Source organism: Gymnodraco acuticeps, unplaced genomic scaffold (assembly GCF_902827175.1).
Source record: "Gymnodraco acuticeps unplaced genomic scaffold, fGymAcu1.1, whole genome shotgun sequence".
NCBI lineage: Eukaryota > Metazoa > Chordata > Actinopteri > Perciformes > Bathydraconidae > Gymnodraco > Gymnodraco acuticeps.
This window is the reverse complement of record NW_022989810.1, coordinates 4545350-4572721: the sequence shown is the minus strand read 5'-3', so window position 1 is coordinate 4572721 and position 27372 is coordinate 4545350. Positions and strand designations below refer to the sequence as shown.

The 27372-nt window shown below is 42.4% G+C and overlaps 1 protein-coding gene across 2 annotated transcripts in view; it reads right to left on the bottom strand.

Annotated features, from left to right (window-relative positions):
* Nucleotides 1–774: 774 nt before the first annotated feature.
* rspo2 (R-spondin 2) overlaps nt 775–27372 on the bottom strand; it is a 58570-nt gene continuing 31972 nt past the window's right edge. Inside the window, exons 4-7 of one of the 2 annotated variants that reach the window (XM_034230230.1) lie at nt 26918–27061; nt 26023–26211; nt 13229–13273; nt 775–2184 (exon numbers count right to left, since the gene is read on the bottom strand). In XM_034230230.1, the coding sequence (XP_034086121.1) occupies nt 2072–2184; nt 13229–13273; nt 26023–26211; nt 26918–27061 (491 nt within the window). In that variant the 3' untranslated portion in view covers nt 775–2071. The remainder of the gene's footprint in view (nt 2185–13228; nt 13274–26022; nt 26212–26917; nt 27062–27372) is intronic. The other variant, XM_034230239.1, reaches the window with a different exon arrangement.

Here is a 27372-nt window from a genome sequence, read left to right as displayed (position 1 = left end):
CTTTGAACACTGTGAAAGATGTTCTGGCACAAACTGCTCTGTATTCGGCCTTAAGATGGATATGGAGCATATAGAGCAGGGTATTTTAACATGGAAATATAACGTGTGATTCCAGGGGGGGTTAACCAGAGCAGGAAGACTGTGGTCCAAGTCTCCCAGGATGATGGGACACAGGGTGATAATTCATCTGCTACTGTGCATCTTTAAGCTGTCCGGCAGATTCAGTTTTATTTATTTTGTAATCTTCGGAACAATGATTATACAGTGTGGATCTCTGGCTAAATTATCCGTGACTTGCATTAAAAAAATGTTCTCGTTGCCCATGGAGGACGATTTGGCCCACAGAATACTTTTTTTATTTGATGTTTTGAGGACCACAAAAGTGAATAAGTGCGGCACGCATCGAAAAAGGAGGTGATCGAGTGTGTGTGCGTGATAGAAGGCAAGTACTGCAGCCAAATCCATGTTGTCAGTGTATGATGCTGGAAAATGAATGCGCCACCAACAACTTGAACAGATTTGTTTGCCATTCATGAGGATACGTCATAGTGAATTACAAACCCTTAACAGTGCCATCATGCTGTTAAGGCCCAATCGAGCATATCCAATCCTTTGGCTGGAGGTAGCACTTGTGTCATGCAGTGCAACATGATGGATTTCACAAATGTTTTCGAGATCACATAATATTACGCTGTAGTGAGACAAGGAATCGGCAGTTTCGGAGTTTAGCCAAATATATTCTAGCCATATTAGACAATAATGAAAGGCTTCATCATACAGTCACATGAAATGTATTTTAATAAAACACAATGTACACATATGCAGTCCTATGACCATACATTTAGCTGGATCCTAATCATTAAACCTAGAATACGTCAAAGCATAGTTTTGTCTTTTTTTCTTCTTCTTTAAATCAGTAGATGAGGTCAAAATGAATGCAATACAACACTTTGCGTGACATCAGAAAAAAACATTTTCCACGTGTGAAAGATATGCACTTGTTATAAGGAACTCAAAGAATATTTCAGCATATAAGAGTAACAGTATGAGGCAAAAGTTCTGAAAAATAGTACAAAATAGAATTAATAAATAAATCAAATATATACCATATAAATGAAATAGCTATGTGGCGGCTATGTTTATTATTTGTTTTTAATCATTTTAATCTGTAGCTTGGTATTACAACCTTTTTCTCTCTAAAACATTTAGAACGGTGAACGAGTCATTACTGAAAATACAGTAATAAGCTTTCATAATTAGATAAACTATGTACACATGAGTCTGTTGCCATGCTAGTCGAACAACTAAAATGTCTTCTTTTTTTATCCACACTATACAGTTAGAGCATAAAGCAGTCTGAACGTAAACAGTTTGTGCTGAGAATAAAATACTTTTGCAACTATGCATGGTAATTTCTTTTAATATTACTCTCAAAAATGTACATAACATAAAGGCCACACATGGGAACGCTCCGTCTCCATCTAGAGGGGAAGGTGAGGGTAGTTTTGACATAAATATATAGGAACGAAAAACAGTCTCTTTAAGTTCAAGATGCCATTTTCTTGTCCATCTGCATCATTTGCTTCAGCCGAATCCCCTTCGCTCTTCATACTTGCTCTTATATTCCAACCCCCCCCCCATCCCAACCTATTCCATGAGTAGTTTAGCTTGCCAACTCCCTCACTACCTCTCCTATCCACCTCCCTTTATCCGCCTCCACAGTCTCTGGTTGCCCCTCCGTTTTCCATCACCCTGCCTGGTTAATGACATTGTTAATGACGGGAAATGAGCTTTGTAATGTCAACTGTAAAAGGTCCACAATGCAAGGGGGCGGGGCGGGGCTGAGGGTCACCTGGCTGGTCACTTGGGGCGGGGGAATGAGGCGTGAAAAGCGTGTGTTGATACCGATATCGCATGTCAGACATATATTTTTGGGACTTGTGAGTCATGGTTGTGTCCTTGGGGGGGGGGGGGGGGGGGGGGGGGGCGGAGAGATGAGGCGGTGGAATATGGGTGCAGCAGCTTTGCGTTGGTTTTTCTTTGTTCAATGGGAAGTCCGTAGTACAAGACCTCACTGGCTGGGGCGCGAAGAGGCCAAGTGGTCGCTGTGCTGGTTCTGGGCCCGAAACCGCAGCCTCTGCTTGTTCTTCTTCTTTGGTTCTTTGGATCGCTGCTTCCCTGAGCCTTCAGGGTAGACAGAAAGAAAACAGAAAGATTAGTTATCCCTTTAATCAGTTCTACCCAAAGATTGTTAGTATCGTCTATCATGCGTTTCATACAACCTCGTGTCAGAGTCTTTCTACTCAGTGTAATGAGATCCGTTTCTTGTACAAATGTTACATGACGGCTACGTTTGGATTACCGGCCGAGCAAAGCAGCCAACTGCCCTGGGGCTCCAGACCCTAGGGGCACCTGGAGGCCAAAGGTTGTCTGTGTGACAATTACCTTGAAGTAACTTGAAGTTGATTGATTGTAAATCAGCTTGAAACACAATAAAACTGTAAATGCCCACAAAAATGTTAGGGTAGGGTTAGGGGCGCTTCCTAGATGCTTCCTTAACTCATAATACTTTAATACAGATATATGTAGGCACAAAATTCACAAGAAAACTCCAAGGAAATATGCTTTCAAGCTATCCAAATGTCTTTTTATAATACCGTCATTATGTTATACATAAATAAGCTGACCCTATGACCCTGTCTTTTATTTTGCCCCTGTGTCAAAATGTTGTCCAATCTCTTTATATATTTAGTTGACATTAGGCCTACAATGTGCATATCTTTACACAATAGGTTCTGCCAACAGCGGAACTTGAGCATGGTAATATACAAATTACGGTTGGTTTCTGGGCCAAATGGGTTTAGGGAAGCTCACCCTGCACATAATAAACGTCCTCTCCCTTTCCAGTTTTCTGACCAAAGTGTGTTGGCTGAGTCCTTATAAGGAGGATCTGAGGCCTCTATAAGATACAACAACAACAACAACAACCCAAAATATCTTCTTTCATCAGGTATTTTGTTTGTGAAAAGACCCATGCAGTGTCTCACAGAAACAGCAGTTACGTCACAAACTCATTGACCTGGACTCAATATAAAGAGATTGTTGGCAACTGTTTGGTGCTGCACTAAGCATATCTGCTTTACTGCACCAGGACAGGGCTGCGGTACTACTGACTGAATTCATCACAAGGACTTAAAATAGGAATGTCTTTGAGTATTACCTTCATCGGGTAAGAATTAGCCATGGCAAACAACCAAGGATGAAGCAACATATTGATGGGTGCAAAGGATAGCTTTTCAAGCAACAAATGAATGACCTGTGAGCTCCACTTCTATTGATTTTACTGTAAACTGTGTGTAAAAGCAAACCAATGAAAAAGACTGCTGTGGAATGGATTATGTGAACTCAACCTGTTTATTTTGGGCTGGAGAGCTCCGGATTTGGGGCTTGAGCTTGGATTTGATTACACTGTCGGAAAATGTGAAAAAGGTGATGGAATAGGAAGATAACCACTTGGAAAAATGTTGGTTTTAACTACAAGCTGCTAAGAATGAATCACAGTGTGCTTGGAATAATGATGCCTCGTAAAGATACCGAAAAGGCCTTTAATGCCTTACAAGTTCTCCAATTGTTCTCAATGAAAATGGTAAGATTATATAAAGAAGTCAACCTAATGAAGGAACACATATCAGGTCTTGGTTTGCTTCAACCTTCATGACTGAATCTCTGTTGTCTGTTCAGCGCAACACTTTTCAACTGTCACTGCAATAGAAAGAGAAGATAAGTATGGGAAGTTGCATAACTCTCTTTTCCAAGTTGGAAAGGTCCCCCAGCCCAAGGTTAATCCAACCCAGGTTTCGCTGGGAAGGGCAAAGCATGCTGGGAACTGACTTCCTGCTCTCATGGAAGCTTGTGTGGTGGAGGTTCTGCACCCCCCGGCTCTGTGTGACAGAGCAAACTCTGGCTACCGAACCGCAAGGCAACAATCCGGCTGCCAAGGCCACAAATAAGATAACGAGGTGTGTGTGCGAGATGTATGTGTGCAAGGGGGAGTGAGTGTGAGGGAATTTAAGGGAAAAGAAAATCTAATAGGGGGAAAAGTGGAGTAAGGTTGGATGATGAGACGCTATCTGGATCCTGATCTAGAACACAAAGAAACAAGCCACGCTATGGTTTGCTGAGGGGCGAAGCACAGGAAAACGCTGCAGAAAAACAAGTCCTGTCGTTTCTCTGAATGATTCTCGGCCTTATTACTGCACTTGTTCAAGCTTTTTCTCTCACGAAAAATAGCTAACCGTGTGTAAAATGAGGGCATTATCTCTAATTGCCTTCTCATATGTGCTGGCATTGTAGTGGCCTTTAATGTGCCCTCACCAAAGATTTGAAAATATTCACTCATTTAAGTTGACACGCGTGAGAACTCAAGATATTGCCTTGCTAATAGTAATTAATAATACAGATGCATGCAAACATCAAACCATCTCAGAGCTAGTTCCTGCAATTAATGTAATCTTCTTATTTTGAATCAAGTTGCCAATCTGAGCCTTGGTAATAACGTTTCTCGCACACAGCTCCCAGTTAAAATCACCCTTTGAAAATAACGTTCACAACTCTTCCATCAAAATCTCATGGCCTCCAATTGCAAAATACTACCCGGACACTTTGTACCCTTGCTTTACCGATTCCACTTTAGATGTGTTGCATGACTTACGGAATGATAATGTTCATTAAAGTACTGTAAATCTGGAGCTGAAGGGCATTCGGCCTATAGGTTCTTTTTTTCCTAATTGCTCTTTAAAGAGGTCATTTTTATTCAAAACAGTGTTGCTAGGTGCCTGATAAACACGGCTTTCAATGCAATCAACTCAAGACAAATGACATTTAACGGCAATAAAGTGCATGGTGCAGCATTAAACTCCCTCTGAAATGGGTAAAGACTTGGTGGGCCCTTTCTTGGACACAGGGCTGCATTTAAACTGAAAAAGCCCTGCATTTACAGCAATTGCTTGAAACACCAATACATATGTGAGAGTTAAGTTAAAAAGTACTTTTCCTGGCTAGTTCAGAACTGGGCAGGAGATCTGTAATCTAAAGGGTTTTACACTTCCTGTAACAGTGCTTATAACACACCCAGGCACACACTTATCCACACAATAAACTGCAGGAAAGATGCAAACTCAGCAGCTGCATTGAGTTCAAAAGGTATACAGTATGATCTAGATATATTTCATAGGTTCACTGAAAAGTTATCTTTCATGTATAAAACAACCGTCAATCTTTGACATCGATATGATCATTTCACTTCCCCCCCTACCTTTCTTTTTTTCATATTGATCACTTATGAGCTATATTTTATACTAGGGGAAATGGGCAAACAAGCAGAAATAACCCACTTTAATGGTAGCCTTTTCAAGCATTCAAGCTTAAAACAGCAGAGGACAGTATCTGTACTTTTTTAAGTTTCAGATACTTGTAGCATACTTTAAAGCACATACTTTTGTCTAAATGATACAAATATAGTCTCTGCGACATTTTACAAGCAGTTTCTCAAACAGCCAACATCCTTTTTTTCTAGGGCTGCTATCTTTTTTTGACTGGTTCCTATGATGTGGTGTTGGTTGTAGCAAGTTGATGACAACTGTCAAGACAGTTAGGCAAATCATTATTCAGCACATGGGATGTAGACAAAAATGGAATGGAAGACTTTCCAGCAGGAACCAAATACACTCGAATGATGTCTGCTGTTTTCCAGTCATCAGTTTAAAATGCTACCATTATAAATCACCAGACTCCGGATAAATAACTATATGGTGTGGAGTCTTACAAAATCCACCATACTGATGAGATCTACTTTTATTAATATGTTTGTCGAAAGATAATGACAATACTGACTTGATCACTTTCCCTGAAGCTACTGAAAACTCTCAATCAGACTCAATGCAAGAAAATATTGAAGTGTTTAGCTCAAACTCTTTAAACTGACTGATAACCCCTACATTACAATCTAATACCATATTTTATAACCCAATCTCAATACTGACAGCTAGAGGGCAACCAATCCCCACACAAGCCCCCTTCCCCCAGCATCTGATACAAAAGAGATGACCTATCATATCTACCCAAGAACTCCCATTTAGCCTTTCCCCCAGGGCAATGCGCATTCTGAACACTGAGCTTTCATCATCTCATATTTACAGCCAATGTAATCACTTAAGCTGATTACCAGGGTTCACAGAGGAAACAGTTTAATTTGCCTGGAAAGAAATTATGAAGTCATCTCGATTGCTTTCAAAACCAAGAAACAAATTCACAAATCTTTTACTGTCACACATTTAGTGTGTTGCGTCCTAACTGGGGATCAAATCAAGTTGTATGGCTTTTATCACAAAATTATAATCCTTCTTCTTTCCGGTTTGGATGCATTGGCTATCACTACTGCAAACCATGATTCAACCGATGTTTAGTTTAACTTCAAAGATACAATCTCCCTCTGCCAGTTTGACGTTTGTGTTTGTGTTTGAGATGAAAATTCAATCAAACCAACAAACAAAAATCTGAAGAGCAAATCAAAACGTTTTGTATTTCTGAATCAGAAGCAGAGCCTGCGGTGGGATGGTTGTTTTCCGCTGTCAAAAATGACCTTTCCGGAATCCTTTGATGTCTATGCATGTGTGCGAGCTTTTCTGAGTGATATACTTGTACATTAGTGATCTTGGGCTTCTATATCACCTATGTGAGCTTGAGAAATACTTAGTGTCATTTCCAATCTTTTCAGCTGCCAAACCAGTGAGCAAAGAAATATTAAACTTCTATGCACGCACTGTGGTGGACGTTCATCTCAAATGCACCGCTTTTTCTTCCACTTCATTCTCCTTCTCCCTTTCCCCCTCTCCATGTCCCTGCGAGTGCTATTTGAAGCTCTCAGCAATAATAGAGACGACTGCATGGTGAAGGTCCAACTAAGAGTTAAGCGCTATTAGACATATATCATATTATTAGGGCTCGCACTCCAGAATAATATCTCCTTGCGGAGCGGCAATATGACTACTTGTCCAACTGATGCCCTGAAAGATAATCAGTCAAATCCATATCCAGGGGGAAGGAAGCCAAAGCCCCCTTCATCTGTGTCAGAGCTAATACCTGTGTTTTGGAAAAAGGAACCAAACTCAAGAACTTTACAGTAGAGAAATTCTGCACAATGCAACAGTGTTGTTTTCTCTGGCTTTTATTGACGTTTTTGTCACCAGCAAAGTTCATGAATCTTTCCCCGCTGTGTTGGCCCTGAGGCTACAGCAGGGGTATGTGCATGGTACCCTATAATCACCTAGGCCATGACCTGCTTAAAAAGAGCAAAGCACCGACCGTCGGCACAGGCCAAGTGATTTCATCCTCTAACGGCTCCGGCGGCAGTGCAGGAATCGAAGGCCTAATCTTATCTCCATTGCTTGCGGTTTGAGAAAAATCGATGGCTGACCTCGAGAAGGCATTAAGACATACGGTAAATGGCATCCTATCCTGCTGAAAACTCTCCTCTGCTCTCCTGTTACCCCATCCCTCCACTCAACGCAGACGGTCAATGAATAACATTTTCGTAAGACAGGGAGGGGGGTTGACAGAAAACAAAGAAACACCCAAATAATTTTTAAGAAGATTCGGATGGATTTTAGGAACGTAAAGCCGGAATATGTGGCGGCCCGTCGTTTTCATAAACAGGCCAAAGCGGAGGCCATTATTTGTGAGGGAAGGAGAGAAGTACTGGCGCCAGTGAGATTTGATTTCAGTGGCAGAAATTGGATTAGCAGCCATTAAGGGCCTCCTCACACATACATTTATAATGCTGCGAAGGGGAAAGGTTCTGCTACCAGCCAGGGCTCTCATACAATGACAACTCCTCTGTCTGGGGAAAGGTTACTGATGTTCACAGTGCCCTATTATGATGCTGAACTTTGTTTCAGATGATTTAAAGGTGGGACACAGTGGTGGGACCTCAAGTAGGCAATAGTTCATTAAGGTGTAGCCGAGAAAACAGCCACTTTTTTTTTTTTATGCTGTTGCTTACCTACAGAGGAATGCTGTGGAGAAGTTTGCCATTTGGATAATAGAACATGATACAGATGAAAATAATGCCTAAGTGTAAGAACGAGTACATTTGTAACAAAGTGAAAAAGCTACAATATTATGGAAGGAAACTCCTGGGAAATACTGCAGCAAAGAACCAGACGTCAGATGTAGGAAAAAAGAAATCAGCCTTTTGACAGAGAGGACAATCATTTACAAGAAGCTCATCTTGCCAACCAACTGACAAGAGGCTCTCTGCACAGCGTCACTTAGCCCTAACAAGGTTACTGTGGATCACACTCTTTCATTCACTCTTTCATTCTTTTGGTTCTCTTTCCCCCCCCCCCCCCCCCCACGCTCTGCTTACTATCACCACGCGGCGAGGCGAGAATGATTTAAAACATACGCATTCCAATTTAAAAAGCTAATGTTGGGATTAGGTCGGTCATTATTTTCTCATCTATGGCCCAGTGGAGGATCTACGCAGATTTTAAAAAGCAGGTTAGCTCACCGCTCCGCTCTTTGATGCTTCGTTTCACTGACAGTAAGTTAAAGCGAAAACCCGGCTCGGAGATTAACGTCTCTAAGCGGAGAAGTCCCGGCAATACATGCATGACTGACACAGTGATTAATACGCCTGATGGTCAGTGCAGACAGCGTGTTTTTTTATCCCCCTCTGGAGAAGCTCGATCACACCAGCGAGAAGCAGCCACATCCCAGAATGGCTAGAGAACAGATGATGACCCTGCACATTAAAGTTATTCTCCATCAGTCTAAGTTCAAAGTCATGCTCTGCTGCATTTCCCAACACGGGAACCATTCCCTTGTTGTCACTTCTGGCTCCCAAGGTAGGGTAGAAACCTTCCATGACAGATGTTAAATTAGGCCAACTTCCAAAAAGCTTAAAAACTAAGAACTGGTTTTCCAGAGCTATTTCCTCTATTACACCTTCACTTAAACACTTGTGCTGTGTTTGAGAAATGCTGGAAAGTTGGGAATTACTTCTTCCTACTGTAATAGGAAAAAATAAATGGCATAATCCCTTAGGTCAGATTTCCAAGTCGGAAACCTCAGGCAAGATCTCTTAGGTTTCAGAGACGCACTTTGATGCTGGCATGTCAACATGGCACAGTAATCCTTGAAACACTCCTTCAATTGATATACAGCATTGCCTTCTAGGAATACATGAAATCTCTTTAAACATCTGTGTTGCAAAAAGTCCCTTTAAACAACCCCAAAGCCTTTAAAACCATGCATCACATCTTCCGAGGTATTCACTGACTATCAACAGCTAGCTGAGCCCCTGTGACTGCACGTAGTCCTCCAGAAGTCCTGTCCACACAATGAAGCTCACACACCCACCAACTCTAAACAAAACCAAGGGGCTGAAGGCAGGCTCACCAAAAATGGGCAAGTATTGTATTCACAGAATTTCAGCAGAATGGGACAAACAAGGAGAAAATGTATTTCCTTTTCCTTATCTTTAACAGCTTTATATGCATCGTGCACAGGAACTTTTTCAATTAAACATCACAACGGAATACAAATGTATGCCTTCTAAACGGCAACAATGGGCTACAAGGGTTAAGTTTCCTCATCTCAGTGGTATAGCGGTTCAGCCATTATTCCTAAATGTCTGGAGGGGGTAACGGACACAGAAAAGAGGAAATTAAGTCTGAGGAGTTAAATCACATGACGTGATATGGTTTTTGGGCAATGAAACCCTGCCAACTGTTAAGGTTTACCAACTTCCGCTTGAAGCTGCCAAAACATAACAACTTGCCGTTGAGAGCAGAACTCTGTATGCACCATGTCGCCCCCTGCAGCAATGAGAGTTTGTTTGAATAGAAGCCTGATGTTTGTGACATCGCCAATACAAAACTTGGAAAATGTGCGAGCCAAGAGGTTTGTTACTCTAACTCCATTATTCAGCTTTGAATTAAGGCATCTAACATTATCGACTTTTTTTTCATTGTGTCAGTGGAGAAACGTCAGCAGCCAGGCAGGCATCACGAGGGGCTCGCTCTGTCTGATGCGCCTGGAAACCGCAGGACTCAGAGAGAAGTGAGCAGCCCTCTCTGCGGTCTGATATCTCCTGACTGACTCATCGACACATCTGGGTCTAAGTATATGCTCCGTGGGGCTCTCCTGCCCCACGGGCACTTTGGTAAGTGAGGGATAATTAGCTTTAGTTGACTTTAATGAATGGCTTAATGTTGTGTTTCATTTCTGATGAGAAAAATATAAAGCTCTGCACTTATCAAAGGGAGGCCCCTGCGCCGATGTTCCTCAAGGCATGCCGCTGGTGTTTGCTTTTGCATTTGTTGTGTGTACGGGGGCGAGGCGGGCTGAGCTGAAGATAGCTGCAGCATACGAGGGAGTGGCTTTCAAAAGTGACCGCCGATCCGAAGATCAGGAAACCTGCCGGGGTATACAGTAGCAAACTCATCATTCTAGCAGGGAAGTTACTACAGATGTGGACTCTGTTTGTCTTTACAGAAAGCTAGGGAAGGGCCAAAGCACTCAGTTTTGATTTCCACTTCTTCTATATCAAGACGAGGCCTCCATAAAGGCTTTGATAATTCCCACAAGCTTTGATATAAAGCAGGAAGTGTCTCCCAGAGTTATCATAGTCATTCATCTTGGTTTCCGATTAAGTGTATTGCATTGAGCTGATGGAATTAATTATTTTCAACAGGCACAAGATACCGCAGAGATTTATTAGTTCCATTCAATCTATGATTACAAGCTACTCTCAAGCTACTCTGATATAACTGTCATCTACATTTCCAGGCCTTTACACTGACACACTATCACTGGTGGCTGCAGCTCCATGTAGTTCATTATCTGTGCAGTGCCATTAAAAAGTAAAAGCTTTTAAAAGCTGGACTTGGCAGAACAGTTTAGTACTTGCACACACTACCTTTTCTTTTATACAGCAATCAAGCTTGGCATCTTTTGAGGAATTGCATGAACACACACACTCCAGAGGATCTCAACAATCTCTCTGTGTGAAGCAGCACCCGACCAGGATTAACTGTGCACTCTCTAAAAGCACCCTCAAACTGACACTGGATCAAGGCAGGAAAAGCACATCCTCATCCGGGGAGGCGAATCTACATTTCCAGGATCTGTTGAGTCTGGGCCTTGGGTAACGTAGGATTGGGGAAGGGGGCGGGTCAACCCCCAACAGAGGGCCCTGGCTTGGGGATTTACCTGGCTCAGCCCCCTCTTATGAGCCTCTAAGTTTTCACAAACAATCACTCTGCACCTCACCCCACTTTATGGAGAGGAATAAAATGTTAACTAAGCCATGGCACGCAATATGGTGTGCTAAGAATAGGGGGCTTTCTGCACCGTTATGGGGTTTAAAGGTGTAGGAGGGACGCATGGGTGAGGGTTTCAACAACCATTTTCAAACCCTTACTACTAGTAGTACATTCCTACAGTCAAAGGGAGGGTGTTACTCCGTTATTTGGACCTTACCAACCCTATCTAACAATAACGTTCCCATACGAGTTAAATGCAATCTCAATTTCTAAGGATTTTCAAAGGCAGTTTCAAACACGTGGTTAATGTACATTGATACAAAACTAAATAAAACAGCAACATTACTTGGCTAGGTTTAATGAAACATCAGGGTTTGGCTTAGTAATGAAAAAAAACTCTGATCATGACCACCTGATCTACTGTGGTCTTTCACCGCAGGTAAGCCAATACTGGATGGTGTCAGAGATTACGGTGGTGTAAGGAGCTCTGTTCTGCTCATTACTGGATGAACTATAGGACTACATCACGGCGAATAACTATGCCCTTTCTTTACTCCGATGTCTTCCACACGGATCATTAACTTGTGGAGTTCTGACTCAAATTATTTCGCTAAATGTATCTCAATTAGCTAGTAAAATGTTTAAAAGAACCCCAATGGTAGATCTGCCACCGCTATCACTTTGCTATGTAAGAGCAGAAAGCTAGGCGATGGGGTGTTATTGACTATATTGAGATCAAGAACAAGGTCACCACAAATATCCACAAAGTCTTCATCTTTGTTGCACATGTGTACAACAATGTGTTTGAGTTTGAAATAGTTTTTTTTTACCTCTACCAAGGAGGTTAAACTTTCTAAATCAGTTAGTCTGTTTGTCAGAAGGATTCCGGTACAATTACCAGAGTTCTCATGACATTTGTTAGAAGCATGATCTAACGAAGAGCCCATTCGAATGAATCCGAATGACAGAGAAATACACGCATTGCTTTTTCACTTATGGAAACAGCGTTGGCGCAAATCTGCCCTTTCAGAGTTCTGTTTTAGTGAGCGTGTGTGTTCATGTGCGTGCACACTCTTCTCTCCTTAATTCCACCTGGTCTGCATCCTCCTGGTCTCTGTGGATCTGTAAGGGAACGAGGTAGGATATAGGAGGAAATTGTCCAGCATGAGTCCCTCTTTATATCTCATTTCTGCACAAGTCCTTTTATCCGCCTGTCTCTGTACTTGGAAACCCAAGGAGGAAATCCCTCACATGTTTGGACATGGAGCACAACTGTCCCAAAACAGGGCCAGACCCTAACAAGCGAGGAGCCAAGCTAAATCAGACAGGCTTAGACACTAAAACAAAGACAGGGGCCATCAGGATCATCGCGCAATCCCTGTGCAATGACCAGTGATGAGGGAATCAAGTCTGGCCGGGGCTTTTTGTTTTCTTTGATTGTTAGACTTACTCTTGAAAGGCACTGTTGTTCTCGTCTCCTGTGATGATCTAACCAACGGCACAGATTTTTCAATTAAAATAGCTCATTAGTTCACAGCGGAAGAAAGGCGGGGGAGGGTGTGTTTGATGTGTTTGCCGAGCTCCTGTTGCACGAGGGAGAGAGGTAAAGCCAATTCAGGAAGAGCTTGATCCTCTCTAAGGCCTGTGCTGCATCAAACACTTGTCAAACACCGGGCAGACAGACAGCTGAGTGGCTCTGACAGATCTGATCACAGACACAGCCAATAAGAGTCACCCTCCACTCAGCTCCTCTATCCAGGCTCTCCCACTCTTGTCAATAATCCCCCTTCGACTCCCTCAAACACAAACAGAGGGCTTTGAGGCATATGGCAGACATTTTCTTGTTGTTTTTAACTGTGTATGATTACAGTGCAATTTCAACGGTCATTTCAGGGTCTCACCTCGCAGAGGAGAGGTTTGTGTACTCCAGAAGGCAGCAGCAGCATCTGTCAGAGATGCATCAAGAGAAGGAGAAAGGAATCAAATCAAAGGGATGCTTAAGCTCCCACTAATCCGAAAGAAATGTCTCAAGGCCTGTTCGGGATCACGGTCCTGAACCTTGCCACCCAGCGGGAAGGAGCATTTACGTTTGAAGGGATTTGATATGGTACCTGGGAATGGGTTGAGATCATGACACAGACCACTCAATCATGTCTCGAGGTTTTCCTCCGAGAGCCATCATCCTACATTTACTCTCCTGCCGAGCATATCCCTCAAAATACAGACATGAGGAAAGTATTTGCCAAATGTGAGTACCCCAAATTAGGGAGGGGTCACCGACCATACAAAATGTATAGATTCAGATACATTTGTAGGTATTTTACGGTGCATATTTGTATGACGTTTTGCAAAAACTGAATTTCCATTGAACTGTCATGTTAACTTAATGTATTAGTGATATACAATATATATACAGTGTGCGAAAAAGCACACGTCCCACCGTCCGGGACGTGTTATTTACGATATCGGACAAGTAGGTAAGTAAGAGTAAGAACAAATAACAATTGTCCGGTACCGGGATTAATAAGAGTTGTGAGGACAGGAGGCGAGGCCGAGCCCCGCGGACTGCAGCTCTCTCTCTCTCTATGCTCCGTTACTTTCTTATGTTCTTTCTCGAACACGTAATGAAGGTTATTAATCGTTTTAGCTCCTGTGTTGTTAATATGGACCGCCATTTCCTTTATGAAGTGAAGCAGCCTCCCTGTCTGTGTCCTCGCGCTGTCCTCACATCCCCGGACCCCCAGACTCGGAGGAGCACAGGGATGTCAGTATTGTTTATGAAGCAGGGTATAGAAAGTACATTATTGAAATGAAAATACTATTTATTTACTTTTACAAACAGTGAGCAGCTGGGCAGCTGCAGCATGTGTATTGCAGGACATGTGTAAGCGTGCAAGCGTCTTTGAGTTGTAGAAAAGCGCTAGGCCTATAGGCTATAAATATAATGTATTATTATTATTAGACCAATGTGTTGGAGATGTGTGGTTGGACTCTGTTTCACAGGCAGGTTGCAGTGTAACATCAGAGGAGACTGGGCCAATTGTACATTCTCAAACTGCACCACTTAGAACTAACTAAACCAGTGGTTCTCAAACTTTTTCTGTCAGGCCCCCCCTTTGGAGAAAAAAAAAAGTCGGGCCCCCCCAACACAAGTCAGGCTCAGTGGCGGCGACAGATATTTCTTTTGGGGTGCTGTGGGGTAGCTTGACGTTTCATAGAGGGTGCTCAAACATTTAGGGTTTCCCATTAATGTACCGGTCACTACAGTGGAATTTTCTACTGCAACACTCCCCACGCAAATACACAGTGTGACAGTTACAATGAAGGCTCGAGGCATATAGGTGTAAGCAGGGGTAAAGTGCTATTTTTATAGGTGGTGTGTGTGGACCTCACATAGGGGGTCCGGGGGCAAGCTCCCCCGGGAAGATTTATTTTTAAATATTGAAGTTAAAAGCATCAATCTGGTGCACTTTGAGAGCAAAATTAAGAGATCTATGGATACATCTCTCAACACCCATATGAAACAGAACTGTAAACAGATGTACTATTTCTTTATGGATATTTTACAAATCACCCTTTTAAACTTAAGCAGTAAACTTATAATTGTTTACATTAATGGTGACCAAAACGTTTGAGACCCACTGAGATAACACTGAGAGAGTCCTTTAGCTCACTGAGTCTCTCAGTCTGACAGGAGAGGACTCTCCTCCACTTTGTTGTTGAAAAAACTCCTTATATCCGTTAGCGTAGCTCGCTAGCACCAGAAGCTAAAAACAACGATCTCCGGTACCGGTGCGTTCTCTCTCTCTCTCACGCACACACACACAGTGACAAGCTTTAATGAAACCAGAGACCCAGACGTAATAGTACTGTACTGCATCATATTATTTTCGAATCAATAATTTTTCAATTTATGATTTTTAAAATTATTTTAATAGCCATTTTTCCTCCTGGTCTCTCGCGCCCCCCCCTGGCATGCCTCTGCGCCCCCCACTTTGGGAACCACTGAACTAAACAATGCAGAGATTATTTTCATATAATTTTATTCAATAACCGTTAGAAATTCAACAGTATGAAGTGATTTGTAAATAGGAATACAGATTTGACTTAATGTTTTCATAAATATATTTTTCTCCCAGTTTGTCATGGGACTTATTTTTACCCTCTCAAAGAACCGAAATCGAGAACCGAAAATAACCGGAATCGAAAAGCATAACCGGAATCGTTAAAATCCAAACGATACCCAACCCTATGTGTGATGCAGTAAAATCTTACCGCTCACTTACGTTAGCGGTGTCGTAAAAAACGTGAGAAAATGTAAAATACGATGGCGAAGAAGATTCCAGTGGCCCCAATTTTTGTCCATTCTGGACAAGTGAAAAATGTATTCGGACAAGTAAATTGCCAAACTTACTTGTCCATGGACAAATACTCTCTAAAAACTTTTTCTCACACTGATATATTAACAACATGTTACATTTAATACTCCAAATATTGGTTTTCTTTCTTTTGAAGACCAAAAAAATTGAAAAGAACCGGAGGCAAGTTAAGGATTGCTTCTCGCACCTACAAATGTAGATTAACAGTTAAATAGCAGCATATTTTAGGGTCAGAAATTCCCTTGTCTTTAACTTATAGGATGTCTCGAAGCACGGAAAACTTTTGCGTTTTAAACATAGACGTGGCAGCCAGTTGCGTTGCCACCATGTGGAAAATAAATAGAAAATAAATGCTTATTAAAGTGTGTTACCCCTCTCCAAACAAACGGTTCATTGTTACTAGCTCCAGACCAGTGAGTTTTCTTCACCTATCATATTAGCAGTTGATAACTGCAGACAGGCTTGTGTCTCAGGCTGTTGGTTCTACTGGGGAAAAGGGGCTAGAAGAATACTTCACCCATAATGAGCATTTAAAAACTCACCCCATGGTACCTTGAGTTTGTGAAGAAAAGTTACATTTTCTTGAATTCCTCCAAGATTAAAAATAATTCAAAACTGATCAAGTTGATGTTTTGATATACTTTTGCTGTTGTTAAATGCAGCCCCCCTTCACATCAATTTATCAAGAATTTCAAGGTTTTTTAATTCTTTGATCACCATGTCAGAAAAACAATGAGTTCTAGAATATCAATATTATTTTCATCATAAAACAATTCTAAGAATCTGAGGTCCTACTGGTTCAGTAATTAATGTTCAAATGTTCATTTTGTGGGTAAAGTATACCTTTAAGGTGAATGAGTTTACGGTCAATTGCTCACCGGTGACATCACCTCAGTGTTGTTTTGTGTTGATGGGAGTGTAGTGCTCAACAACCTAGGTAAGTTAGCCCTGGCCTCTACTTACCACTATAATGGCTCTGCTTTTAGTCTGCATCACCCCTGTATTTGCCACCGTTAATTCACACAGACTCACAGGCGAACGTGCAGCCAAAAGGCCAGCAGGTCTATACTTGCTGCTCTGTTGTGTCTGCATGTCTGTCCACGCTCACGGACATGAGTGGGTCAGAAGCCACAGCCTCTCTCTGAATCACCCGCTGTAATTAAAAGCTGTGATGTCTCCATAAAGACGCCCACCAGAGATGGAGAAAAGGAGGAAAAGAGGGTGGGAAGAGGTGGAGAAGAGAGAAGAGGGGCTTCTGGTGGCTGAACCGGTGCAACTGTGCACCAGATGTTTTCAGGCTTCCTTCTTTTCTCCTCCACAAAGCGTTGGCTGGAACGCTGTGCACCACGCATCCTCCGTTGCAGCTTGTTGATATGTGATACATGAGCGAGAGAGTGTCATTCGAGTGCTAGACAGGAAAAGAGAATGGAAACAGGGACAGGGAAAAGAGTATATAATGTGGAGACTTGTTCTGCCTGTGAGGTCGGTTTTATTGTTTGGCGGTGTATGTTACGCTTTTCTCACACTGGCGACGTTAACGTGTGTGTCTGTATGTGCGTGTTCATCCTCATCTGCCTTTTGTGGCGGAGACGGGGAGATATAGAGAGGTGGCAGCAGTGTCGGGCTGGAGGTCTGGCAGACAGAGAAGGCGGGGGGGATGTAGCACCATCAGACATCTGACCAACGCGGACTAAATGTGAGAAACTTCAACACAACGGCTTACTCCAATAGGGTCGGACACATATAGGCAGTTTTTTTTTACAGCACTGATGCAGAAATAAAGTTGTATTTTGTTTGTTCCATATCATAACACTTCCCCATTTCTAACAAATTCTAATAAAGTACAAAATTTTCCAACAACTGTCAGAGTTGAGAGCCTCTAAAACTACATTTAAATCATCAAACTCCAAATCCATACCAATGAAGTTTTTTAAAAGCTGGGTAAGCAGGTTTAATTACAGGTTTTACAGAATGCCACCCCTGAAGCTGTTCTGTAAAGTCTTTTAACACATCAACGTATCAATTTCTCCGATCAGCCTTCCGAGGAAACTATTACAAACTGCGGTCAATGGCAAACCGCCGTCAAATCACAAGTGCACGTCTCTGGCTGGATTTTTTATAAAAGACCCAAAAAAAAGAGAACGATATACGAGTCGAACCCTACTTCAAAGTTCTCATCACAAGCTGTTGCCATCCATCCCTGTAAAGACACAGACCGTGTCTCGTCTGCTGTAAAAAATCACAGGGTGTAACAGTACAAACTGCCCGTCAAGGGAATGTTCGCTAAAGGCGCATTTTATGGCCCTGACCGTGTCATGGGCAATATCAGCCCATATACTGCTCAGCGGGGGGAAATAGCTCCCGTTTGTGGGGCAAGAGAACATGAAAACATTCCACTTCTGTACAGTATCTCCCCCCTTTCTCCACCTCCTCCTCCTTTTTCTTCTCCCCCCCTCCAGTTTGCTGCCACTTTGTTTGTTTGTGTACGTCTGTTTTTGATGGGGCTGTTGATGTCGGCACATATGCCTCATTTCCTCTGTTAGAGGGATCACAACGGAAGCCTCACAACCAACGCAGTGTTACGACTGTTTGACAAAGCCGCGCAGAACAATATGTGCAAGGTTTTACAAGGCTTACAAATGTGTCATTCAGGTCATGATTTTTTTCCTAGTCTTGGAGTATAAAACAACTTCTGGAGATATCTACTGTACTTCACATCAAATCATTTTCGGGAAGTTATCTACATTTATCATCTCTGCCAATATTAATGCCTTGGTTTGCATGTTTTATTACAGATCAACTAAAAACTGCCACGATTTTTATCAACCTTGGTGAAAGGGTGTATCATGCCTCAAGAAGGAACCCATTCAATCTTTGAGTGGCTAAGAATCACGGGCAGATACACAATTACTTTTTAGCATTGCGAGCTATGGCCTTGGCAGAGGTCTATGCTTTCCGAGTGCCCATCAGGTTGAAATATCAATAATATAGCGAGTCAAACAAATAAGAGGAGTGCTGTATTGAGTGTGTGTATATCGGTCTACAAAAGGCAGTTTAGCAAAAACAAAACTCAACTGGGCCAAAGAGTGTGAAAGAAAACTCTCCACTCACACTCCCCTTCTTTCTTCCGGCTTGGGAAAGACCAGATGACAACACTGTTGAGTATGGCGCCCCAGCGAGCGCTGCTGACCCCTCCTCTTCCATCCCTCCACCGCCTGGTCTTTGAAAGGCCTCCACATGTTTATGGCTCATGCCTGTGGTATGACGATGGATTCTCCATATAAAAGCCAGCAGGATCATGGGGTGTTTCAAATATTGCTCTCTGAAGACAGTTGCTGACAAAATGACAGCAGCCATATTTATTTTGGTCAGAGAACAGGGGCACTTAGTGGGAAGTTAATCAGAGACACCCCCTCCGACTCCTGCTAACCCCTGGCTTCCAGGATCATTCCCCCCTTCACCTCCAAGAATAAGGAATGTACCCAGGGCAGACAAGTCTTAAAGACTACTGGTAATGACTTTCCTCCGACAGAAGATTTAACACGGCCAAACTGCATGAAAGGAAGAAAAATAAACCCCAAAAGTTTGGTTTGAGAACATCAGCATAAAGCAAGTTACCAATTGATTGCCAATCCAGACATGAGCCTACTGATAATCAATTTTCATCTGGTTAGGATGAGATATGAAACACAAACACAGAGACGGCGGGGGGAAAACAGAATAATCTACGGCAGAGATTTGCAAATAATATAGTAGAAACTGAACTTGTAATAATTTGAGACTGTGACCGCGGCAGTGACCATAACCGCCATTGGCATTGGGATGCTGGTGACCTGGCCAAGTCACTGACGGGTTGATGGATCTTTCCTCTTCACCCTATTCACTACAGCACAGCGAGAGGATTTCAAGTTCATCTCAGCTTTACATATTCACATTTGTGTGTACAGCATGAGGAAGTCCGTATTGTGTTTCAAGCTTTTTCCCATTTTCACAACTAGATTTCTGCAGTATTTATTAAATGAATGAACGAAGCAAGCTAAGGGGGGAGGGGTTGTCTCAGTCAGACACCAAAGTCAGGCCTTGTGTCCGGAGCCAGGCTATCCATGCCGTCCAAGGGAGGCGGGCTGCTTCTGAGGCCTTCCCACCAGCTACTGTGTCAGCCCCTATGGAGCGGCCTATTAAATGAAGATTAAGCTGTGGCTCCCCCAGTCACAACAGGCTGTGGTGCGAGGCACACATAATCACTATGACAGGTCGGCTGCCAATTAGTGCTCTCCTTCTGTCCTGGGAAAATGCTCTTCACTCGGCTCCCGCTGGCGGGAAGAACTGATCCGGATTGTTCGTGATATTACCCAGGCCAGAGATCGCCGTTAATCACCAAACGTCATTCCAATGAGTCAGGAATCAGAGCTGGACTTGTCATCTGTGCACCAGCTCTCCCAACAGTCCTGACTTCCCGTAGAACACACCCGGAGAACATTAATTGGAATAATGAGATAAGTACATGAAGGAGTAGAAGTGCTGTGACTTCAGAGTGGTGGAGAGTTCTTCTGCTGAGAGGAAAAAGAACATGCTCCATCAATTGGGCTTAAGTTGAAAGCGTGCATCTGTTTAAAAAAGAAAAAGCTGGCATCATGGTCGAAGGCAACACATCCAGAAATGTGTTTGCATGTGAGGTTTCCAAGCCAAACACAGGCCAGACTCAGATGTGATCACACTGACTGCGTAACTAAAACGCTCAAAAGTGAAGGGTATCTTTCGCCAGAGCTTAAACCTCTTGGCTCGTCGAGTATAAACACCAACATTGTGTTTCACACGCTCGGACGCACGCGCGCGAGTTAACTGCTTGCTCGTATGCAAAGGCTGCCAGTAACCGGAATCGTTTGGTGTCTCGTGCAGGGTGCGCTACAGACAAGGCGGTTAAGCTTCCTCCAGAGCGGATTTGAGGCAATCACCATTGCTCTGTGCATCGTTTTACAGGAGCAGATGGTTCGCAGACGGGGAGGACCAGGAGGTCCACAGCACGTCGGATTCACCGCAGAACCACAGACAGAACCTGGCTTACATCCCACTAGTCAACCAAATACCTCCTGGTCGATTCAGGGCGGATCTGGGTTCACTTTGGTCCCCTGTGCCAGACTGTAGGTGCTTGCTGGGTAAATTAAACTACTGCCCGCCTGTCTGTTATGCCCATGGCCTTAAATACAGACTTGCAGGTTCTTCAGATGTCACACTGCGAAGGAGAGATGAGGTGATAGACTGTGTCTTGTCGTCTCCTACACCCCAGCCACAGACTGTGCAACTTGTTTGTCCAGGGTTTCAAATTGATGGCAAGGGGAAGAGACTGGGCATCATGGCTAGTTATCACAGTTACAGAACAAACACAGGCTGCACACAGAAGTTATGACAGACATTATTAGTGGTGGCTGGATTCGATCACTCAGATGACTGATGGCATGGAGGGCTTGGCCTTGATAGAGCTCTCCATCACAAATGGTTTCTCCTGTTACATGCACTGGAGATCAATACTCCCACAAGGCCTGAAGCTCTCCAAGTACAGGTACATAATCCAAAGGCCAAAGATACCATTATTTGCTGCTTCTTTCTAACTCTTCCTTTCTCTGCTTTTTTTCCCTTTTTCTTTCCATGAGGTTGCCAGGGGGACTGTGAGTCTTCACGGGCTCGTAGAAGCGTTTAGAGTGTAAGTCGAACCGCATTGTTCTGGAAAGCCAGGTCTTTAATATCTTTCTGTTATCAGTTCCAAATGTTGCTAAGCTATAAATGTTTTACCGTTCAATAACTTCATATTGTAAAACTTCTGTTCTTGTTTGGGTTAACTTTGTGCTTAGCTGCCTCCTTGCATTACAAATACCCCTAAAATGATTATACTTTTAAATAGGAATCAAGCAAGCAGAGCTGAACAAATGTCACTCCAGACTTCTACCGTAAATACTTATGTGCCGTCTGAGAATCTGAAAGCCGATTTGTAAAACTGTTGAAAATTAGCCCAAATTGCAATGGTGCGTTTGTGTTGGACTTTAGTCCCTGTTAAATCCCAAATCAGGGATTACATTAAGCATGGGTGTTTGGAGAGCTTTCACATTTTAAGTTGTTTACACAAGATCTAATGTCACTGACATTGCATTAGCAGCTGTTGTTTAAAGATTATAGTATAGTGGGTGGGCAGTAGTGAAAGAAAAGAAAATACCCAGATGGATTGATTAGCGATGCTAAGGGCAGCAGAAAAAAAGAAAAGAGAAAGAGAAATCAAACCTGTCATACATGTCTGTTTGTGAACCAGTGAATCTGATGACAGGGGCTGCTGGGAAATCTCTGTAGGGAATTCCTTAATGGAATCAATGTGGAACACCCGGGCTGTGCAGTGTTATCACTCCACTCACCTTTCCTCTCCTCCCATCAGCTCACAAGACAGAGGGGGGGGACGCACTCTGTCAATGGTGATAGCACCAGAGCAGCTATTAATAAAGTATTTTTATTGTTTATAGCCCGTACAGAGAGCCACTCCAGGGATCTGAAGGAAAGAAGAGCATTTTACCGTCTCAACGACTTCCTTGTCCCTCCAGAGAGGCCTCATGCTGAAAGCGATATAAGAAGAAATGCCTTTGTTCGTAACCATGTTTTGCTCTTTTTTTTCGTTTTAACCCATTGATTTCTGGGATTCACAAACACTTCAGAGCGGTCGTAATAAGATAAGAAAAAAGGTGTTGTTTTTTAACACAGTCCACAAATGTTATGTCCAATGCAAGCAGCTTTAAATATCCCTGAATATCATCATATTCAATTTAGTTAATTATACGTTTTAGAGTAATACTGATGATTGGTTTGTAACATTTTGAGGCTTAAGAATTACTATTGGTTCATTTTTCCCAAATAAAATCCATAGATCAAGAACCTATTGTCATAGTGTCAGCTTCTGGATGACTTATAAATGCTTTAAGATGCTATTAGATTTGTAAGGCCAAGATTGAAGACAATGAAAATCATGTTTACTTTGTTTGAGTTTATTTATTTGTACCTCAATTTCCCTACTACGTATTTCTTCTTCTAACAACTTTTTTTGGTGGCATCTCTCCCATTTTAAGGTATGTAAGATAAGATAAGATGGACTTTTATTAATCCCTCGTGGGGAAATTGTTTCTCTGCATTTGACCCATCCTAGTGTTAGGAGCAGTGTGCTGCCATTTTGAACGGCGCCCGGAGAGCAGTGTGGGGAACGGTGCCTTGCTCAGGGACACCTCGGTAGCACTTGGTCTTGCCGGAACTTGAACTGGTGACCTTCCAGTAGCCAAGCCAAGTCCCTATCGACTTCGCCACCACCGCCCCATGTATGCATGTGCCATGTGACATTTGAACACAACACCTGCCCTTATAGAGTTTGTAAGAAAAGTTTGCTTTTAATAAACAATTGTTGAAATGCCACAAAGGTGAAGACCAAATCGATTCAACATAATGCACACCTGTTGAGTAGATTTTAAGAACACTTGGTGCATTTCGAGTTGACTTGTCTTATTTTTCTCTCAGCATATGACTAAGAGATATTTAAGGGAATGTTCTCCTTTACATTTTTCATTAAAGTATTATATGAAAATGAAATATGGGGTGAATTTAATAAAAGGGTTTTCCTCAAGGTTTTCTAATCACTTAATGTGTTTCGAAAGTATTGTGATTAATAGCAACGGGAAACAGTTTTTCCTAATAACTCTCTCTGCCAAAAAACATGTGAAACCATTCAATATGGCTTTTCCGATGCTTCGTGCAACTCAGCTGTTGGAAACATACCAAATTAGATGTTTGCCAAACTTCAAAAGTTTGCTTGAAATTAGCTTGACAGTTGGAAACCTTGCTTGTGACAATGTACCACCACATGTTGTGTCTGTCCGTGTGCTCCACGCAATATTTTCCCCCGGCCATTTTGGGGACAGGGTGTGTTATCAGGACAAAGATGTATGGTCCAAACACCGACCGAGAACAGCAAATGAATCCCAGCAGTGCGAATGATCTACGGTGTTTACACTTTGTACGGAACGCATCAGACACGGTTTACACAACTCGTCATGTTTGCTGTGAGTGCCTCGCCTCTTGACACTATCTGGGCTTTACTTTCTCTGAGTGTGTTTTACAGAGGGATTAGATCTTTGCCGACACAGAAAGGAAAAGAAGAAGATCACTCTTGTCACTGTCCTTGTGCATCTCGGCTAAACTGGGACACAGGGATCTGTCAATGACGTCCTGTGTAATTGAAATACGTAGATATGTAGAAATGCAAGCCTGGGTGATCAGATAAGCATTGCCATAAATAGTCTATACCTACTTGCTCTTATTTCCTGTCTCCGCTTAATCCACAGCATCATTACGGTCTGCAGTTATATAATCCTGTGCTTATCCTAAACATTGGTGTCTGGTGTCTTGCGAGAAAAGATGATAACAATTTTCAGACTGTCTTCAGTTCCGAGTGAAAAAGAGCTTCTTTCATCTTCTGAAATAAAATCGAAACGATCATGTTACTTTTTTCTAAATTAAATTAGTCATATTGCATTGCAAATGGTATTACGGTCCATTTTCTTGCAAAGAGGTTGACATGTGTATTGATTGTCATTTAAAAAGCGTCACATTGCAAGGTATTTCATGATGTAACAGCACTTAACTATTTATTTCTGTTGCCTAAACATACCCACGTAGCGTTGTTGCATTTTTGTCTTATTTTGTTTCACTCCAAAACAAAATTGAGAATGACGTTAAGTTAGGAAGGTAGCTTTTCCTCCCACTGGACTATGCTTTATTATCATTAATAGAAGTGATTATTTTAAAATGTCAGTTGGTCGAGCACTTACCTCCTCCCGCTCAAATTCAGCAGCTTACATTTTCACATTGTATTTATTTGAACTGAAGAGTGTCGCATTTCACTGGCTTTTGCCAAGTAGGGACTTTTTACTAGCGGTCGAGCGGTATGGAATTAACAACACATGCCTAAGTCTGAAATGTACCTTTATTGAACTGGCCACCGCAGCATTTCACAAGCTTGAAGAGTCCTAAGATGCACACAGTGACACGTTTATCGCACGGCCATTAGGTAAGGACTTGTTTTGAGTGTTTTGCAATGGACAGTAGTTTTAAGTGAGATACTTACAGAGAGTTTAATGTCTTTTTTTATAAAGGACTGAAGAAAAATGGTTCTGCTATGCATTTAATTTAAACCTCACAACATCACTAACTTCATGCTCGACATAATTACCGGCAGTAACCATGCGCAACAATGCCACATTTTAATTAAAGAAGGTCATAAAGTTTGTCGGAAAAGGTCAAGCAGCCACGGCAAAGTCCCAAAGAGGAGCGTGGGGGTTGGGGAGAATTTCCCTGAGAAACAGGCTTTAGGAGCTAAATGTGCCATGGAATCACAGTTTCCAACCCAGAGAGCAGCCACTGCCTTGGTAGTGCTGGAATACGAGAAACTATCAGGGTGTATTTCAAGTTGATTTACTCTTTCACCACTTCACTAAATGATCCTCTCGTCTAACACTCCAGGCCAAAAATGGAGAAAAATCCTCCAGGTTAGAATATTTCCCTCTTTCTGCTCAGCAATGTTTTCTTGTTTTTCCGACAGCCTAAATGATATCTGCCCCTCTAATTGCTTCCTTATTTGGTGAATTAAATATTTACACTTGGCCTATCCTAATCCAAAGTTTACGAGAGAAGTGAAAGTACATTAAGAGGGAAAAAACATTTATTTTAAAAGCACTGCTAACTGAGGCCATCACCCCAAATGGTGTATTTGGATCGTCTTAGAGAGATGGTTTACTTTTTGAAAAATAATATTTCCCTTAGCTGAATTCACACAGAGAGAAATTCCAGAATTGACTTCTCATTTAATGGCCTGACATACATGCTGTGTGCACGGCAAATATCTGTCAGGCTGACGGGAGGAAACAGACGGCCATTGAGGAAACCTGCAGTTCTTACTTTGAAGAATTCCACTGAGGAGTGGAAGGGAGATGGGAGAGAGGGGGGGGGAAATATACCTCAGAAAAGCTGGCCCGAACAAGGCCGCCATGGAAAAATACTGATGTTTAATGCACCAAAACGCCAGCTCAAAAACATAGACTGCCAAAAAACAAGGCTGAGTGGAAGGTACAAGGGTTACATGAAACAGGTGGAACTCTCAGCGAGAAAGAAGGCTGTTTATTTTTCCAGATTCATCAGCGTAGTGTAAACTTTGAAGTGAACATGGATTGAGTTTGGAGCGACTGACAGAGTATCTTTCTCACAAAAATAAACATATGGCTGCAAACTATCCTTACCTCTCCTGCAGTGCCTCAGGGCCATTTTGCACATCCTGGACTCAGCGATGGTGGGACAGGGTATCGTGTCCTTGGGTGGTTTCTTTACAATGTGCCGGGTCCGGGTCTCCAGACCCCACTTATAACCACAGGTTTTGTTTCTCCTGGTGCAGGCTCCCCATTCGCTCCACTGGCCCACCTCGCAGCCTTCTGCAAAGACAAGCAGAATCAGTTATGTGCAGTGAAACCACAGCAGATTGCAGGTCAAGGTTTAATACAGGGCTAAGGTTCTTTTACGGGTGTTTATAACCTCTTAGTGTGGGGTCCCACTTCAACTGTTTGTTTTTTACTCCAAAAAAAAGCAGGCCAACTGAGAAGTTGTACGATAACATGTACACTACAGTTACAAAAGGAAAGGTTAACATACAACATCTACCAGTTACGAAAACGTATGACGATAAACCTTCATTTTTAAATATAATTGCTAGGCAAACAAGCATGAAGCTACATATAACTTGTTCTAACCTTAAAATGTGCTATTGTTATTAAGCTATGCTAATGTTGTTAGCAAACTAACGCTACATTAGCATAAAAAGTGCAACAAGCTGATATAACGATTTCAGCGTTATAAAATTCTTAAGGTACTGTTATGTACTGCGGCTACTGCCTTACAATTACTTAATTTGCATTAGAATCTAGAAATTAGGGTTGTTTTGTTTACTTTGGTGATAATGAAGAATTTTGTGAAACTTATACAAACTAATGAACGCACGCTAACGTATCATTATGATCATCTGTATACACAATTTTAGAAGAAGCTTAACAGTCAGAAATGGTCTAATGGAGTAGGCAATTTTGTTTATTCAGATTGGATATTTCTTTAATTATTTGTACATACTTGTGTCGTTTAACGTACCTCCACACTCCATGGTTTCCTCCAGCGGGGCAAAGCCCTCGGGGCACTTCTCAAAGCAGCGCCCTTTGTGTAGGTAAAAGCCTGACTTGCACTTGGTGCAGAAGTCTTTGTTGAAGCAGGACTCGCAGTTCTCTATCCTGCACCCTGGAGGAAGGAGGGGGAAAAGAGGAGAGTCATCAGGGTCTGAGATCCCTCTCATCTGGAGTTGATCGAAAGCTAAGGGGTTTGGGGATGGGGGTTCTTGAAAGGATTATGCTGTCTGTCCCACAAAAAAAAGATTTGTCGATGCCCAGTGAATCATTTCTCTCCAGGGCTCAAGTGTATTTCAGAAAACGTGTTTCGCTTGACAGATATTTTATTTTTCATCTTCCTGTTCATGTTTGGAATGTTCAACAGTGTGAAAAAACAACATCAGACAGTGAGGCATTATGTCATGCTGGGCTCTTTCAACATAA